This window comes from Balaenoptera acutorostrata, chromosome 2 (assembly GCF_949987535.1).
Source record: "Balaenoptera acutorostrata chromosome 2, mBalAcu1.1, whole genome shotgun sequence".
Taxonomy (NCBI): Eukaryota; Metazoa; Chordata; class Mammalia; order Artiodactyla; family Balaenopteridae; genus Balaenoptera; species Balaenoptera acutorostrata.
This window is the reverse complement of record NC_080065.1, coordinates 126,960,374-126,976,290: the sequence shown is the minus strand read 5'-3', so window position 1 is coordinate 126,976,290 and position 15,917 is coordinate 126,960,374. Positions and strand designations below refer to the sequence as shown.

Sequence of the window (15,917 nt, the reverse complement as noted above, 5' to 3'; positions counted from 1 at the left end):
GGTCACAGTCAGTTGAGCTGCCTAGAGGCCTGACATCTCAGCAAAACAAAGGCGGTATGTTCAGGGGGTTCCCCCAGGGAACAGGCTGGTTCCACATTGGCCTCGTCAGCACTCCTCGCCTCGGCTATACTTGTGCCTACACAAGTACACTTCCCCTCCCACCTCTGTTCTAACAGAGGACAGTGCCAGAAGGCTAAGGTTCAACTGCAAATCTTGTCCAACATTAACCCAGAGGGCAGGTTAGATGTTCGGTGGAGACCCCGTGTCACGTTGCCAGGTGCAAACTGGCACCAGTTTTGTCTGACCGCCCTACTGTGGGCCACGGAGCGGGAATGGGCATTTGTTTTTCTTTTGCTCTCACTCTGCTTGCCAGTTATGATCATCTTTGGGTGAGGCCTACAGCATCTCACTGAATTCTCACAGGAACATAAAGAAGCAGGGATTCTCATGCCCATTTAACAGCTGACAAAACATGACAGAGGTGACGGGTCACACAGGTGGTCAGAAAGTGAAAGCAGAGCAGGACAAGCCCCACTGTGGCCGACTCAGGATCACTTTCCTAATCTCGGTCTCCCCACTTGATTGTGAGCCCGGCCTCGGCCAGGAGCTGGGATGCTGGGAGGGGCCTGAGCAAGGCCCCTGCCCTCGAGGACAATGAGAGAGCGGCCCCTCGCCTGCTAGCAAACCCTAGCGCTCTCCCCTCCTTCCCCTCCCTTCCCCCGGCTCCTCCCCACCCCCACGCCAGCTCCCCAGGGCCCGGGGCTGCGCCTCTGTAATTGTAGAGTAGCCTGCACAGGGCGGGGAAGAATCTGACGTTTCCAAAGGCCTTTTTGATGTCGGTGATTATGGCAATGACGAGGCTGTCCATCTCCTACCAAGACTGGGGCCTTTCTTTGTTTCTCTCTCAACCGGGGTCTCTCTCGCTCTCTCTGCCCTGAGGACTGGTGTTGTCAGGGGACCAGCACTTGCTTCTCTTTGTGGGAGGAAGGGGATGGACCGGGCCGATGTGAAACCTGGGGAATCAGCCCACCCTTCACCTTCCCAGAGCTCTGGAGTGTGCTGATGTGAGCATTAGCATAACATTTGCATAAGGAACAATTGAAGAGATTGGAGTCTTGCCCCAGAGGAAACACCTGCAAGGAACTGTGAATGAAAGCCTCTCCCGCTCCCCACTCTGAGATCCCTCCCACCCCCAACCACAGGATGGGGGGAAGTGGCAGGAACCCAGCATGCCTAATGATGATGACCACGACGATGACGAAGTGATCACAGATCACAGTTATCACTCCCGGAGTGCCTACTAAGTGCCCGGCACTGGAGAGCGTCTTCCGTCTACACAGCCACCCGAGGTGGCAATCTTATTGTTCCATAATACAATTTACAAAGGAGGAAGCTGAGGCTCAGCCGCCCCGAAGCCAACTAGATGATGTTAGTGGCAGAGCGGAGTTTTGGAATGGGGGTGTGCCCTCATGCCCTCAACCACTCATGGCGGACTGGGGTGCTCTGGGCTCACCTCGGGCGCCAAGATCCAGTCTCCGCGGGCCCAGGGGATCCCAGGAGGACTGGAACAAGGGCTCGAGACAGGTTCCTCCACACGGACACACATGCTCACACGCATGCACAGCCGCTCTGCCCTGCCCCCACCCGTGCTTCTGGAGGCAGAGGAGCTAGGCTGACTTGGCCCATAACCAGGTTAGCCAAGATCCAATTAGCTAGTTAGCACAGGCAGAGCTGGGGGCAGGCAGCGCACGCAGGAGAGCGGGGACGGATGGGTCGAGTAATGTGCAGAGACAGCGGCTCCACGCTAACCTGATAAGCAGCTCCCAGCATCGATGAGGCCCAGCCTGGCAGGCGGAGTGGCCTCAATCCCGGGCGGCTGGTTGGCGTGCGGGGACAGCCTCTGATCCCCATCCTCCGGCTGCCACACAGCCCTTCACAGTGCCCTCCTCCTCCGGCCTCCCCTCAGCGGCACTCACTCCTGCCCTGCCTCCTCTGAGGGCTGTGGGGAAGGCAACTTCCTCGGGATACATTTTCATCCAGATGAGGCTGGGATGTCTGCCTCAGGGAAGGAAGGTACGGGTGAGGTGAGACCACCACCTCCTCCAGGTGGGAGGGCGGGGGTGAAGCAGCTGGAGGAATTATTGGGGAGGGGTGTTAAAATAATAACCGCCGCTATTTGTGGAGTTTGCTATGCGCCAGGCACTGTGCAGACCATTTATGTGTACTCTCTCTTTTACGCCCACAGCAACCCTTTGCTGTAGGTACTATTAGAATCCCCATTTTGCAGATGAGAAAACTAAGGCTCAGAGAGGTTAAGAAACTTGCCCAAAGTCAGGCGACTATCAAGACTCCTCAGGCTAAAACCACCACACAATACTACCCCTGAACCCGGTGTAGGATTAATAATAATGTAACTGATAGTCATACTTCCTGGCTTTTCTGTATATAATACTTTTGCTTTAGAATTTACAAAGGCTCTTTGGATTTATCCTGACAAGTCCATAAGGTAGATGTTTTATTTCTAATCCCTACTTTGCAGAGAAAAGAAATTGAGGTTTGGAGGGGCAATGTGACTTGCCTGAAGCCTCAGCTGGTGAGTAACAGTCAGAACTTGAACCCAGGCCAGGACCTTCTGCCCCTAGTCTTGTGCTCTTGAGGAGACAATGGAAAGAGAAAAAGACATCCCATCCTTAAGTGAAGGGTGGGTGGTTCATCTGTTTACTTATCGGTCACAAGCTTGCTGGAAGGATTGCGAAAGGCACCCTGCTGGGCACGCTTACTGGGGGGTGGGGGGAGAAAACGAATGTTTTCCTGCCTCCATGGAGCAGGTGGAGAGGAAAGCCCTGAAGTTCAGTGTCCGGGGACATGGGGCTGCGTTGGCCAGGGGACTCCAAGGAATGAAGGGCCAAGAGAAGGGTCTGCCCCTTACGGCACCAGATCATCTCTGGTCTGACATCCTCATGTTTTTCAGAGGCTGTATCTGAAGCCCAGGGAGTTAAGTAACTCCCCAAGGTCACACAGATATGGGCATGCAAACCAGGGCTCCGGACTTTAAGGTGAGTCCCCTCAGCCCGGGGCCTCCCATTTATAGCAGGATGGGGACTTCCTAATCTTCTGAGCTCTAAGTCCTGTCTGACATCCCCTCACACCCACCAGGGAAGGAACAGATGCTGTGCCAACCATCCCTGGGGGGGAAGTGCCCCCATTTCCCTCTCCCTGTGCTCTGGGGGGAGGGAATCAGCTGAATTCTTGCCGCTTCAGGCCATCTGGGGCTTTGGGGGTGGGACCCGGGGATGTGTGTTAAGAAGGACAGCATGAGGAAGGCACACACCAGTGCGGGGCACAGCGTTTGAGCCACGCCCAGGAGGACATGGGTGCACGTCTGTGTTGCTGTCTGCCTTCCCCGATACCGGCACCAGAAGGGTTAAGACGTCCCCAGCCCCAGGGGACTGAGGAGCTGCCTGTGCAGGAAGCTGCTCTCCCAGTCCCCAAGGCCTCGGGGAGTGGGGAGGGGAGCAGCTTGCTCAGCCTCTTTCCCAGGCTCCTCAGCCTCCCTGGGGATCCAGCTACATGCCGGAGAGGTGACCCTTGACCCTTCCCCCTCCCCCCTCCCGCCCTGCCCAGCCTAACTGGGTAAAGACTCTGATCCCTGCTCAGGGTGCGGGGAGAGTGGGATCGCCCCTACTTCCTCACCTCGCTTTTCCCACCATCTCACTTATTCCCTTTCATGCCTCCCTCCACTCCCGTTCCAGAGTCACCATATTCAGACCCCTGAGTTTCTCCCCCACCCCGGCTCTGGGCCCCCAGGCCTTTCTTCCCAGCCCCCTGCATTTGTAATCTTCTAAAAATAAAAGCCTGCGTTTCAAGTAGGCAACTCCGGAAATACACAGTCCAGCCCAGGCATCCGCCGGGTGGGGACAAGAAAGGATCGTGTCCAGAGAAATACCTAGACATAGCAGCTTCCACCCTCCCAGGTAAACACAGGAACGCAGCCTGTTCCTGATGAGAAAGAAGGCAGGAGTGGAGGATGGGCACAGGAAGAGGGAGAACACTTTCCTGGGTGGGGCTCTTGAGCTAAGGTCCCTAACAGAGAGGGTCTGGGTCTCCCTGTGGCCTCCCCTGTCTGTCATCATGAACAATTGCTCCTCTCCTACTTCCTCAGCAATTGCTGGGCGAGGTGGGGGGCTCCTTTCCCCCATGGCCAGCCCCGTACATCCAGAGTCAGAACTGAAATCCAGGGAAATCCCAGCAGGTTCGGGCCCTATCCCCTGCTCTGCTTCCCAGGAATGGGCAGGATGGCCACTTTGGGCAGTGCTGTTCAGAGACATCTGTTCCCCATCCCTCTGCCTCCTCCTGGACCCTGGCCATGACAGAAGCCAAAGGGGTTCAGGAGTGGCATCATCTAAGATCCCCTTGTCTTTCCCAGCTGTGTGATCAGATGGCCATGGGAAAGGGGGCTCCTCACTGGCCGGAAGGGACACTCCAGACCCTCTGTGGCTGACCCAGGCTGCTTCCACAGGGTGGCAGAAGGACTGGGACCAAATCGTGCTGGACTTTGATAAGATTCACTCCCGCACTGGGCCTGATGGACTTTCTGGCTGGAATTTGTGTAACTGCCCAATCCTGGTACATTTGGGGACCTCACAAACGATAGTAATAATTGGAAGAGTAATAGCTAACATTTTTTTAAGCACTTATTGTGTATCGGACCTGGGCTAAATACTACATGTGCTTCATTCTCAGTCCCCTCAGGAGCCCATTTTTATCATCCCTAATTTACTTATTTTTAATTTTTTTGTAACTTTAATTTTTTACAATTTTAAAAAATTTTCGGCCTCACCACGTGGCACGTGGGATCTTAGACCAAGGATCGAACCCATGTCCCCGGCAGTGGAAGTGCGGATTCTTAACCACTGGACCACAAGGGAAGTCCCCACCCCTAACTTATTGGCGAGTAAACTGAGGCACGGACTGCTCACAGAGCTGACCCTAGCCCCAGGTCACACTAGTAAATGGCATCCCGACAGCCGACTGACCCTTGCTAACCCCAGCCTGGCAAACTCCTGCAGCAGCCTCACAAGCCCCGCTGGCCTTACATCTCCTTCAGCGGGAGGCTGGGCGGGGCTGGCAGCCTCAGCAGGGCCCGCCCACAGCATAACAGTGAAAGAGACAAAGACTGACTAGAGAAGCTGCCCCTCTCTCTGGTCGGCATCTTGGGACCCTTTCCCAGCCTGTTGCCTGGCCTTGGTGCTCTTCCCCACATCTGGCTTTTGTATCCTAAAAAGAATTAGCCCCTCCTCTCAGGCCCAAAGGGAGCTGTCCAGCTCTTCCTATACAGCACACGATCCCCACCCGAGAGCAGGCATTTTGAATTGCAGCCTTTTGGGTTTAGACAAAATGTATCTGTCACATGGAAATTCGATGGTGTGCCTGTGCCTGGGAGAATCCCACCATTAAAGTTGGTAACACAGGGGCTTCCCTGGTGGCGCAGTGGTTGAGAATCCGCCTGCTAATGCAGGGGACACGGGTTCGAGCCCTGGTCTGGGAAGATCCCACATGCCACGGAGCAGCTGGGCCCGTGAGCCACAATTGCTGAGCCTGCGCGTCTGGAGCCTGTGCCCCGTGACGGGAGGGGCCGCGATAGAGAAAGGCCCGCGCACCGCGATGAAGAGCGGTCCCCGCACCGCGATGAAGAGTGGCCCCCGCTTGCCGCAACTGGAGAAAGCCCTCGCACGAACCGAAGACCCAACACAGCCAAAAATAAATAAATAAATAAATAAATAAATAAGAAAATCCTTTAAAAAAAAAAAAAAAAAAAAAAAAAAGTTGGTAACACAGGTAAACACTTAGGCCAGCACCCGGCATATGTACAGTGAGTAGATTAGGGGGTCACTCATGGGACCCCTGAGATGCATCACCAATGGTAATAATAATGCTTGCATTACCAGCTACCAGTTATTATCAATCACAAGCCTGACCCTGTGCTGAGCACTTCCCAGACATTTAATATTTGCAACGACCTATAAGTTACATGCTACTCCTCCTCATCTTACAGATGAGAAAACTGAGGCAAAAGTCTCATAGTTAGTAAGTGCTTGAGGTGGGATTTGAACCCAGGCCTACAGATAAGTGGCTTTCTTGTAGTCACTCTGCTCCTGGCTGATTGGCCCTTCTGCATGTCCCACAAGTACACAGGCCCCTTGGATAAAGTTGGCAGCATTTCCTGAAATTCCAAAAATGCTCCAAGCAGTTCTTTTTTTTAAAGAGTTTTTTGATGTGGACCAGTTTTAAAGTCTTTATTGAATTTGTTACAACATTGCTTCTGTCTTATGTTTTGGATTTTTTATTTTTTTGGCCACAAGGCATGTGGGATCTTAGATCCCTGACCAGGGATCGAACCTGCACCCTCTGCATTGGAAGGCGAAGTCTTAACCACTGGACTGCCAGGGAAGTCCCTCCAAGCAGTTCTAATGGGAATGTCCTGCAACTTGGGTCAGGCTTTGCTTTAACCCTCTAGTTGGCTGCTGGCCAGCACTCACCTTCCTGTGTCAAACTCTTCTGATCAATAACTAAGGGATGCTTTTATGCTCATAAAGCACCCACTAAAATACCACGTCATTATTGTAATTCTTGATAGCTCCTCCCCACCAAAGAATCCCCTTTCCCTTCTCCTGTTTGTCAGCTGAGCTACTAATTTATATGTTCTGTTTGTCCTTCGCTTTTAGGTCCTACCTGATCCTCCCTCCTACTGTGACCTTGGGGGTCCAGGATACATTCCAAGCAAACTCCCCCTCACCACTCCTACCGGTATGGCCTTGAGACATGCATTTAACTCTAGCCCCTCTGTTTGCCCACCCTGTTATCTCTTTCTTAATACTTCTCTGGTCACATCACTCCTGCTCCTCCTCTGATTGTCTATGGTGTCCCTATCATTGCCTCCCTCCCCCAAGCCAATGGCACTGAACCGCCCAACATGTGTAAGTGTGACTGCCTGGAAAATGTAACTTTCAAAGAGCCTGAAGTTGAATGACAGTAAACAGAACCTTGGAGACCCAGACATCATCTAGGGTATACATGGACTCAGCAGCAGGAACTTAGGCATAAGGCAAGATGGGAGAGAGAGGGATGGGGTGATCAAAAGAATGAGCTGGAGGGAGAAATGGGAAATGAGGGAAGTGATATTGATTCAACCAGGCCAAAAGAATCCTTCACTGTCAGTGTTGGAAAGGCCCTTAGAGATCAACAAGTCCAGGAGTGGCAAAGGAGTTTCAAGTCATGAGCTAATGCTGAATGATGAATAGCAGCTGCCTGGAGTGTGTCCTGAGAAGAAATTTTCGTTATTGATTAGCAATGTCTGCCATGGGCACTGGATTAGAAATGGTAGCATGCGTGCCAGAATTTACATCCCTGATCTAGTTTCGACCTCTTCATTCTGGAGCAGCTGAGAAGCCCAGAGGGGAAGAAACTTGTCCAAGGGTTATACATTGGAGCAAATCTCAGGGCCCTTGCTGTCTCCTAAAACCCAAGTGAAGGTTGCACACACATCCTAGACAAAGACAAGGGACCCAGGGAAAGAGCGTTCTCAGTATGCAATAACCAGTAAAGGAGCAGCCAACTTGAAGCTGGGAAGAAGACTGTGGATGCATCGTAGACCAGACACTGGGTGAGTGCTCAGTTCTCACTAGGTGATCAGTTGACCGGATATGTCCAGCACCCTGGTTGTACCTCCTCTGACCTCTGGCCTCCCACCTAGGGAGGACAAGGAGGCTCCCTGGAGCAGAGGCCTTGGCTCTCTCTAGACAAAGAGTAGAGAACACAGAGTGAGGCAAAAGGAGGGGGAAATGGTCTTGAGGCAGGGACGGTTCCCATAGGAGCAAAGGCACTGACTATGCCACAATGGAGAGGGCCTTGGAGAAGATGGCAATTAGGAGGCAAGCACACAGGGACCTGTGCAGGTTTGGTATGTGAGCCAGAGGAGAAGAAAGAACCTCCAGGTGACAAGAGCTGCAGAATGGGGATAATGATACCCTGACAAAGCAGTGGGGGCTTGGAGCCTAGCCCGGCCAAGGTGCTGGCACAGCTAAGCCATGACGTACCACTTCCAGGCTGGGGGATGTGGGCCGTGGAGGGGCAGGGAGGTGGGCTGAGGTGCCCAGCATCAGCACAGCCTCAGAGGTTTGCTATTGAACTTCTGCCTCCCTCCCTGTCTCTGTTGCTTTTCCCTTCTCTTCCTTTCCCAGCCTATCTTTTCCTTTCTCTTTTTTTCTTCCCTGTACTGCTCTGTACAACAGAGTCTCCACCAGGAGAAGAAATGGGGAAGGGAGTGGTGAGAATGGTGGTAACACTGAAAGATCTGGGAGGTGCTTTCATGCAGATCACCTCCCAAGGCTCTGAAAACAACCCAGGCTATGAAGCAGTCCAAGAGCAGAGAATCAGATCCAACATCATACCCAGTTTTTCACAAAAGGAAACTAACACCCAGAGAAGTGAAGACCTCCCCCAAGTCAGTGTCACGCTGATTTGCGTCCCACTTTCCATCTCCCTTCTGCTGCTAGCACTCCCATATTTTCCCTAGGGAACCACCCCTTCCCTACCTCTGTCCATGTGGTTTAGAAAGTGCTGAATAAACCTGACCGTACCCAAGATCTCAGGGTTCCATATGACTGGAGCTGGCCCATCTGTGCCTTCCAACCCTGGATCACAAGTCTCGATAACAGTTGATCCCATAAGGTCAGCACTGGATGTTTTGTGGAACAACTGGAAAAGGAGTGCTTTTTTTCCATTGGGTTTGTCACGTTGGTAGGTTTAAGCCTGGCGCTGCTTAAAACACTTATGGAGTGGCTACCAGAGAGTAAAGCCAACACAAAGGAAAGGAGAGACAGATGCCAGATGACATCGTCTGAGTGCCTGGATCCAGCTATACCTGAAGACTAACCTTAGACTTTTCAGTTATGTGAGCAAAAAAAACTTAAGCCAGTTTGCGTTGGATTTGCATCCAAGAGACTCTAAAGCAGCTTAGAGAAACAGAAGGAGAGAAAGACCACCCAGAGACAGAGACAATTGCAGGGGTGAGGACCAGGTCTGATAGGAAAGTGTGGGAGTGGGAGGGCTGGTCCATTAGGATCACTGAACTGACATTCAACAGTGAAACAGGAATACCAGAATTTATTGGAGGGAACACACAGCCAAAGATGATTCTGCAGGTGCATTAATCCGAGGTGGGGTGAAAGCTTTTTTCCTGCTACATAAGCTGTCTATCTGTGTACTGACCAAAGTCCACCCGAGCCCCCAGCCTGCACAGGGTGTGGGTCGACAGAGGGTGGGGAGGATGGCACGGTCAGTTGGAGTTTATCTTGACAGTCAACAGCCAGTTGCAACGGAAGTCCCTACTAATAGCTCTTATGACGCAAGCCTCATTCCAAGACAGATCTTTAAAGACAAATGAAAACATTCAACCAATCCCCGCTTATCACGTAAGCTCAGCATTGCCCCCCTCCCCAATCCATTCCTTATCAGAAGTCCCCAGATTTTATCTGATTTACAGGATACTAAACTTAGTGATAAACAAGAGAGACTGAAGGAGGAACTAAGTCACAAGCTTGACTCATCCACAGTCCACGTTGCTCAGCTCCGACACGTCACACGTGCAGCAACCCAGGGAAGGTGACCACAACTTTCCTTGCTGTAGCGGCACGATGTGCTGGAACCCCATTGATTATAACCTAATGAGATGACCTCCTGGGGACCACCAACATCGGGCCTCCTCTGTGCTGCTTGCAGGAGGTGCCAGGTGGGGATGGGCATGGTGGGAGGAAGTCATGCCCTGCGCTGATAAGAAATTCCCTTCCCTTGTCCCAGACACACCGATGTCTGCCTCTCAGGGGTGAGAGGGAGGACACGGCCCTAAAGAAAGACAGAGAGGGTGGAGGGTCTGGTGCCTGGTGCCTGGGAGTTATTTCTCTCTTTACTCTTCCCCACCTCTCCCACTTCCCCTCACTGGGAAACAATCAATGCTTTAAAAAAAACAAGACATAAACAAAATACATATATGTAGATGTGTACCTATAAAATTCAATATATAAAAATACATACAATGTTCAAGAAGTTGTCATTCCCCCTGTTAACTCTATGTTTTAGAGAATTTTCCATGCTTTGCAGTTAAGGTCCGCCCCATCATTTCTTACAGCAGCATGGTAATTCTGTTTATTTATCCACCCCTTTATTGATGGACATTGAGGTTGTATCTGATTTTTATTTTTTACTGTTGCAAACAAGAACATCTAATACATTTTGTGCAGTGAACACCTAATAAACTTTGTGCACACGTATGAGTGTTTCTTGAGGATTCATTCCTAGAAGAGAGATTGCTGGCTCAAAGTGTGTGTGAATTTTTCGTTCTGAAAGATACTGCCAAGTTGGAGCGGAGACCTTTTTCCTGTGAAGGAGCCATCCCTGGGGCTGAACCAGAGATGAAAGGCACCTGGGGTGGAAAGAGCATGAGCTTTCAAGTCAGATGTGTTCAGGTTCAAATCCTGGCTCTCCCATCTTCTTCCTGTGTGACCCTGGATAAGTCACTTGACCTATCTGAGCTTCTGCTTCCTTAACTGCAAAGTGGGGGACCATAAGCGCTGCCTCACAGGCTGTTGCAAGGATCAACTGGCTTCCTATAGGCCAAGCCTCTAGCATGAGGCTGGCACAAGGTAGGCTCTTGGCTGAGGTTAGTACCTTTTTCCTGCCTGAACCCCCTTCTGCATTCATCGTGCGAGGCCACCTCTGGGGAGAGGCTGGGGAAGGTGATTTATTAGGAGTGTCAGGACAGAGTGAGGACTCCACAGTGGCTCCTTCTAAAGATCACCCAGGCAATTCTGGGAGCTAGGGACGATTTCAAGTAAAGCGTAAGGATTTGCTTTGGAGAACACAGCCTGGGGCCATCCCCTGGAGAACCTTTCACTAAATGATCCCTTCACCCCACCCATTGCCCTCCATGTTCTCATGGAAGAAAAAAAGTGGGACGGCTGGATTTTATCATAGGGAGTGGCTGGATTGCTCTCGGTACAGAGAATGAAACAAGAACACGCACAGCAGACAGGACTAAGGTTGGGTAGCAGGGTAAGATCTCTGTCTTGAAAAGCCAACGTGTGGTGGGTGAGGAGAGCGGCAGGGCTGCCCTGCTGGAGATCCCGGCCCAGGAACTGGCCCGTCCGCCACGGTTCAGGGGCAGGGTGGTCCTGTGAAGGGGTCCAGAAAGCTGGCGGGTGTGGCCATTCTTTGAGGGTAATGGCCAGATTGTGTCCGCAGGCCCAGTCGGATCCCTGGCAATGCTCAGGGCCCCTCAGCTACAGGTTGCTGTGCACCCTCCCCCGACCTTCAGGGCTATGGTTTCTTCCTCCTGGAGACCACATGGGATGTGAGAATCCAAGACTGGGCTGCCCTTCCTCGAAGAGGATGAGTGTGTGAGCCCAGAGGCTGCTGCGGTGGGGACCACGGTGGCGACTGAGCCAAAAGAGGCAGAACGCGCCGTGTGGTGGCAGCCATGGTGATGACGGCTCTATAGCTGTAGCCAGAATGAGTGATGGCTTGGTCCGGGAGGCTGTGGGGACCTGGTAAGGAAGTGCTCTGTAACTGGAGTCTGAGCACTTGGTTTCCAGTCCCAGATCCATCTATTGCAAGCTGTGTGGTCTGGGGGAAATAGCTTACCCTTTCTGACCTCAATTTTTTTTTTTTTAAGGAATTCCTTTATTTTTATTTATTATTATTATTTTTTATTTATTTATTTTTGGCTGTGTTGGGTCTTTGTTTCTGTTCGAGGGCTTTCTCTAGTTGCGGTGTGCGGGGGCCACTCTTCATCGCGGTGCGCGGGCCTCTCACTGTCGCGGCCTCTCTTGTTGGCGGAGCACAGGCTCCAGACGCGCAGGCTCAGTAGTTGTGGCTCACGGGCCTAGTTGCTCCGCGGCATGTGGGATCTTCCCAGACCAGGGCTTGAACCCGTGTCCCCTGCGTTGGCAGGCAGATTCTCGACCACTGCGCCACCAGGGAAGCCCTGACCTCAATTTCTTCATCAGTAAAATGGAGACGCTAATACCATCAGTCCTATCTCCCTCGGTGTCTCGGACCAGCAGGTGTCTTTATGCCAGAGGGTGAGAGCGAATTCAAGTGGAGCTACTTTGCTAAAAAAGCCTGGAAGGGGAGGAGACGACTGAGCAGAACTGGTCACATTATCCCCAGAATGATTTCTTGTGTCCCCTGGAGACTCCTGTGACCATGACTCTATTTCCTGGTTCCCAATTCCTGGATTCCCGGGTAGCTGAGGTCCCTGGCTCTCACCTCACTTAGCATCTCCCAGTGATGATCTGGCTTTCTGCCCAGGCCCCACTCACCAGTGCTGGTGCTGACCCTGCAGGTCCCTGGCTCCCTCCACCTGGCCCAGAGACAGGGCCCAAGCTTGTTGGAAGGAACTAACAGGAGGCTTGCATGAGAGCCAAATGCTGTGCATAACAGGAACTGATTATGGTCGCTGAGGGCTGCGCCTGAGCAGTCTCACCCAAGGGGCACTTCTCAGGGGTTGGGAGGGTTTTGGCTCTAAGCATGATTCTGGGCTGAATTGGGGCAGGTGGAAAGGCAGGGTCAGGGGTGAGGGTAGGCAGGGAAATGTGTCCTCCAGATGATCCCTTAGTGCATTGCGGAAGTGGATCCTAGAGTGAGTAGCTTTCCTCGGTGCCCATACCCTATTTGTGCTCTAGAGAGATGGGCAAAGGACAAAGTATGAGACTCCACCCAGGAAAACCAACTCTCCTCATTGAGATGGGAGATGAAGCCCACTCAGTCCCCACCACTGCAAGAAGAGTGAAAGAGAGGACTAGGGTTGACCACACTGCTTGTCAAATAAATGGGAGGGACAAGTGCTTGTCAAATAAATGGGAGGGGCCAGAGCTGGGGTGAGGACCCCCAGTGCAGGAGGGATGGGAAGGGAACTATCCTTCATTGGGCACCTAGGAGATGCTGGATACTGCACCTGCAAACTTTTATTCATCCTCATGACCACCTTGAGAGGTAGGTGCTACCTCTGCGGCCCCATTTAGCAGAGGAGGAAACTGAGGGTCTGAAGGTTAAGTCACGCTGCAAGGAAGAGGCTGACAAGGGATCTAAACCCAGGACTGCCTTTCTGACTGCTAAATTGGTGCTCTGTGCTCCTCGCCTACTTCCCAGGGCTCAGGGCCCTCCCTCTTGCATACCCACCTGTCCCAGGCCTGGCCTCCCTGCCCCCAACCTCCTCCAACTACTGCATCTCCTGAGAGCTCCTTGAATCTCTTCATTCACTCCTCACTCTGCTTCCTCTTTGGAAACCAGCCATAGGCTTTTTTTCTTCCATCTGAGGGAGAGAAAATCGTCTCATTCCCCACCCCCAGGTCTTTCCATCCTCTCATCCATCCAAACCTAAGCATCTCTCTCTCCTCCCCCACCCCTCCCTTTTTTTTTCTTTCTGTTTATCCATCACTAGAATCCAACCCCCCTTCCCTCTCGCCTGTAGGTTCTGTGGCTATAATCAAATCATAACTTTTATTAAATTTAAGATTACTTTTTAATGGAATCAATTTCTTGTGTGGTGCTTCTCTGCCTGCCCGCGGGCTCCGCCGGTCTGCGCTCAGCATTCCCACCCGCACAATTGTCTCTGCCCCGGGCGTTTCTGGCTAAGCTGCCTGAGAAGGAGGGGCAGGTCTGCCATCCCTAAACACACACACAGAAACAGACATGCAGGAACACACCCAGCCACACCAAGATGTACCTTCCTGCAAGGCCCCAGATGCATAACCCCCAAGCTCCAGGCACCCATGCTGAGTGGTGGAAGTGGGGGAGCCAGATCGAGGTGGCAGGGGCAGGAGGAGGGAACTGCAGAAAGACTGAGGGTGCAAAACAAACGCGAGCCTAGCAGACATTTCTCAGCCTGTTAATTTCCTACAGTTCTGTTTTCCAGCCTCAGAAACAAGCTGGTTTCTGCCAGTGCACCCCCTTCCCCTGCCTGCATTGTGTAGCTGGTGAGTGGGGAGAAGTTGCAGGGAGGAGCTGGGGGCGGTGGGAGCAACGAGGGGACGCGGGTCCTCGTGTGATTTATAGAAGGACAGGCAAAATGCAGAGATGCCTCAGAAGCTGTGACCCCCGAAGAGAAGCCCAACTGGCAGATTTGCAGGCTGGACTGGTCTAACCAGACACGGGCCGTGGCTACAGGAGGAGGGGAGCCTGGGGGTGCTGCAGGGAACATTCTGGAGATAGGAGGAAGAACAGGGACAAGACAGGTCAGAGGGCCACCTTGATGGGCAGGGGTTGGGGAGAGGTATTGGGGGAGTTCTCATGGTGAGGGTCAATTGAGGAGGGTTTGCTGATTCAGCAGAGACCTGGTGGCCTCCTTGAGCTGTCTGGGCAGCCCTGGGCTCTGCTCCAGCTTTCCTGGGAGGCTCCCTGGACAGTCTCAGGTGCACATGATCATGGGTGGACAGGTGGATCTGAGGCCAAAGAGTGGCCACCCCTCAGCTCTTCACGCTGTCCTCAGTGCACCCTGCTTACTCAGTGTCAGGAGGCGGACCTCATGTCCGTGCAGGCAGGTGGTGCATAGCTTAGTGGTAGGAGCACACTTTGGCATCAGGAGGTCTGTGAATCTAGACGCTGATGCTTTCTGTGTGACCTTGAGCAAGTGATCTAACCTCTCTGAGTCTGCATTCTCATCTGTAAATGAGGAGTCGGCGAGATGATGCATGAGGAACATCTAGTGTAAAGCCCGACACATAGTCGGAGCTCAATAGGTGGATTAGTATCAGTATTTGTACTTTGTCTTCTAAGCACCAACCAAATGCAGATATACACACATCCTGAAGGCCACTGAGCCAAGGGGTAGGCTGGAGGGCAGTCCCCACCATGCAGGCCTGGCTCCTGGATGCAACTCATGCCAGGATCGTAGACCATGATATGAGTAACGGTGCCAGGACTGGAACTCAGGACATGGCAGGGCTCTTCTCCCTCCTGCAGGAGGGTGAAGTGGCTGATGGTGGGGAGAGGGAGGGACTGGCAAAGGCTCCTGGACATGGAAGGTCAAGCCCACTCCCCTAGACCTGACTGTCAGGGACCCATGAGCCGGAAGTAGGGGCTCCCTCTGGGGCAGGGATGAGGGAGAACTTCCTGCGGCTGATTCTCCCCTGCAGTCTCTGAGCCACCTGTTGGTTCTGGAGACGTTAGAGGGCTCTGAACTTCTGAGGGCGGGCCCAACAAGAGGAGTCTGTAAAGATTTCATCAGGCGCTGTGCATGAGTGACCTCTGCTTCCCATTTCTGTCCTCCGACCCTAGGGGGAGGGAGAGACTGGTGGAGAATATGAACACGGGGCAGAACTGGGAAAGGCTGCTTCTGTTAGGGAAACCTCACGTCCATCACAGGATAACTGAAATCTGCAGCACGGCCCCATCAGAGCTGCACTTTGGAGCCTTGAAGCCGCCTTGGAGCGAGGGGCAGCTGCAGCCCCCACCTCCACAAGGCAGGAGCTGACCTCTCACCTTTCACTCCCCCCTGAAAGGAGGCTGGTCCAACCTGCCCCAGCATCTGCCTCTGTTTGACCTCAGGGATAGGCATGCCTGCTGAGTCTACACCTGGACCTGCAAGCCTGTAGGGTCTTGTCTGGGCCTGGATGTTCCCATGTGTGGGTCACACACGGAAAGCTTTACTGCCCCCGGGGACTTTTGAGGTCTGAATATTATTCACTCCAATTCTCCTTTCACTCACAAGGCAACCAAGGCCTAGACAAGGGTAGAGCCTGACCAAGGTCTCTGGAACCTTCTCAGGCTGCCTGATGTGCTCTGCGCCGCTGACTGTGGGTGTAGCTGTAACCCCTATTTACCCTTACATCGCACACCCTTACACAGTGTTTACGGCGAGC

The 15,917-nt window shown here is 52.7% G+C and overlaps 1 protein-coding gene across 3 annotated transcripts in view; it reads left to right on the top strand.

Annotated features, from left to right (window-relative positions):
• The window catches only part of PCDH1 (protocadherin 1), a 73,778-nt gene that overhangs the window by 34,387 nt on the left and 23,474 nt on the right, over positions 1-15,917 (top strand). For 2 of the 3 annotated variants that reach the window (XM_057541391.1, XM_028161859.2), the window contains exons 6-7: positions 2,972-3,056; positions 6,726-10,309. The exons of the other annotated variant lie outside the window; for it this stretch is intronic. In XM_057541391.1, the coding sequence (XP_057397374.1) occupies positions 2,972-2,984 (13 nt within the window). In that variant the 3' untranslated portion in view covers positions 2,985-3,056; positions 6,726-10,309. Of the gene's footprint in view, positions 1-2,971; positions 3,057-6,725; positions 10,310-15,917 lie in introns of those variants that run through there. 3 annotated transcript variants of the gene reach the window in all.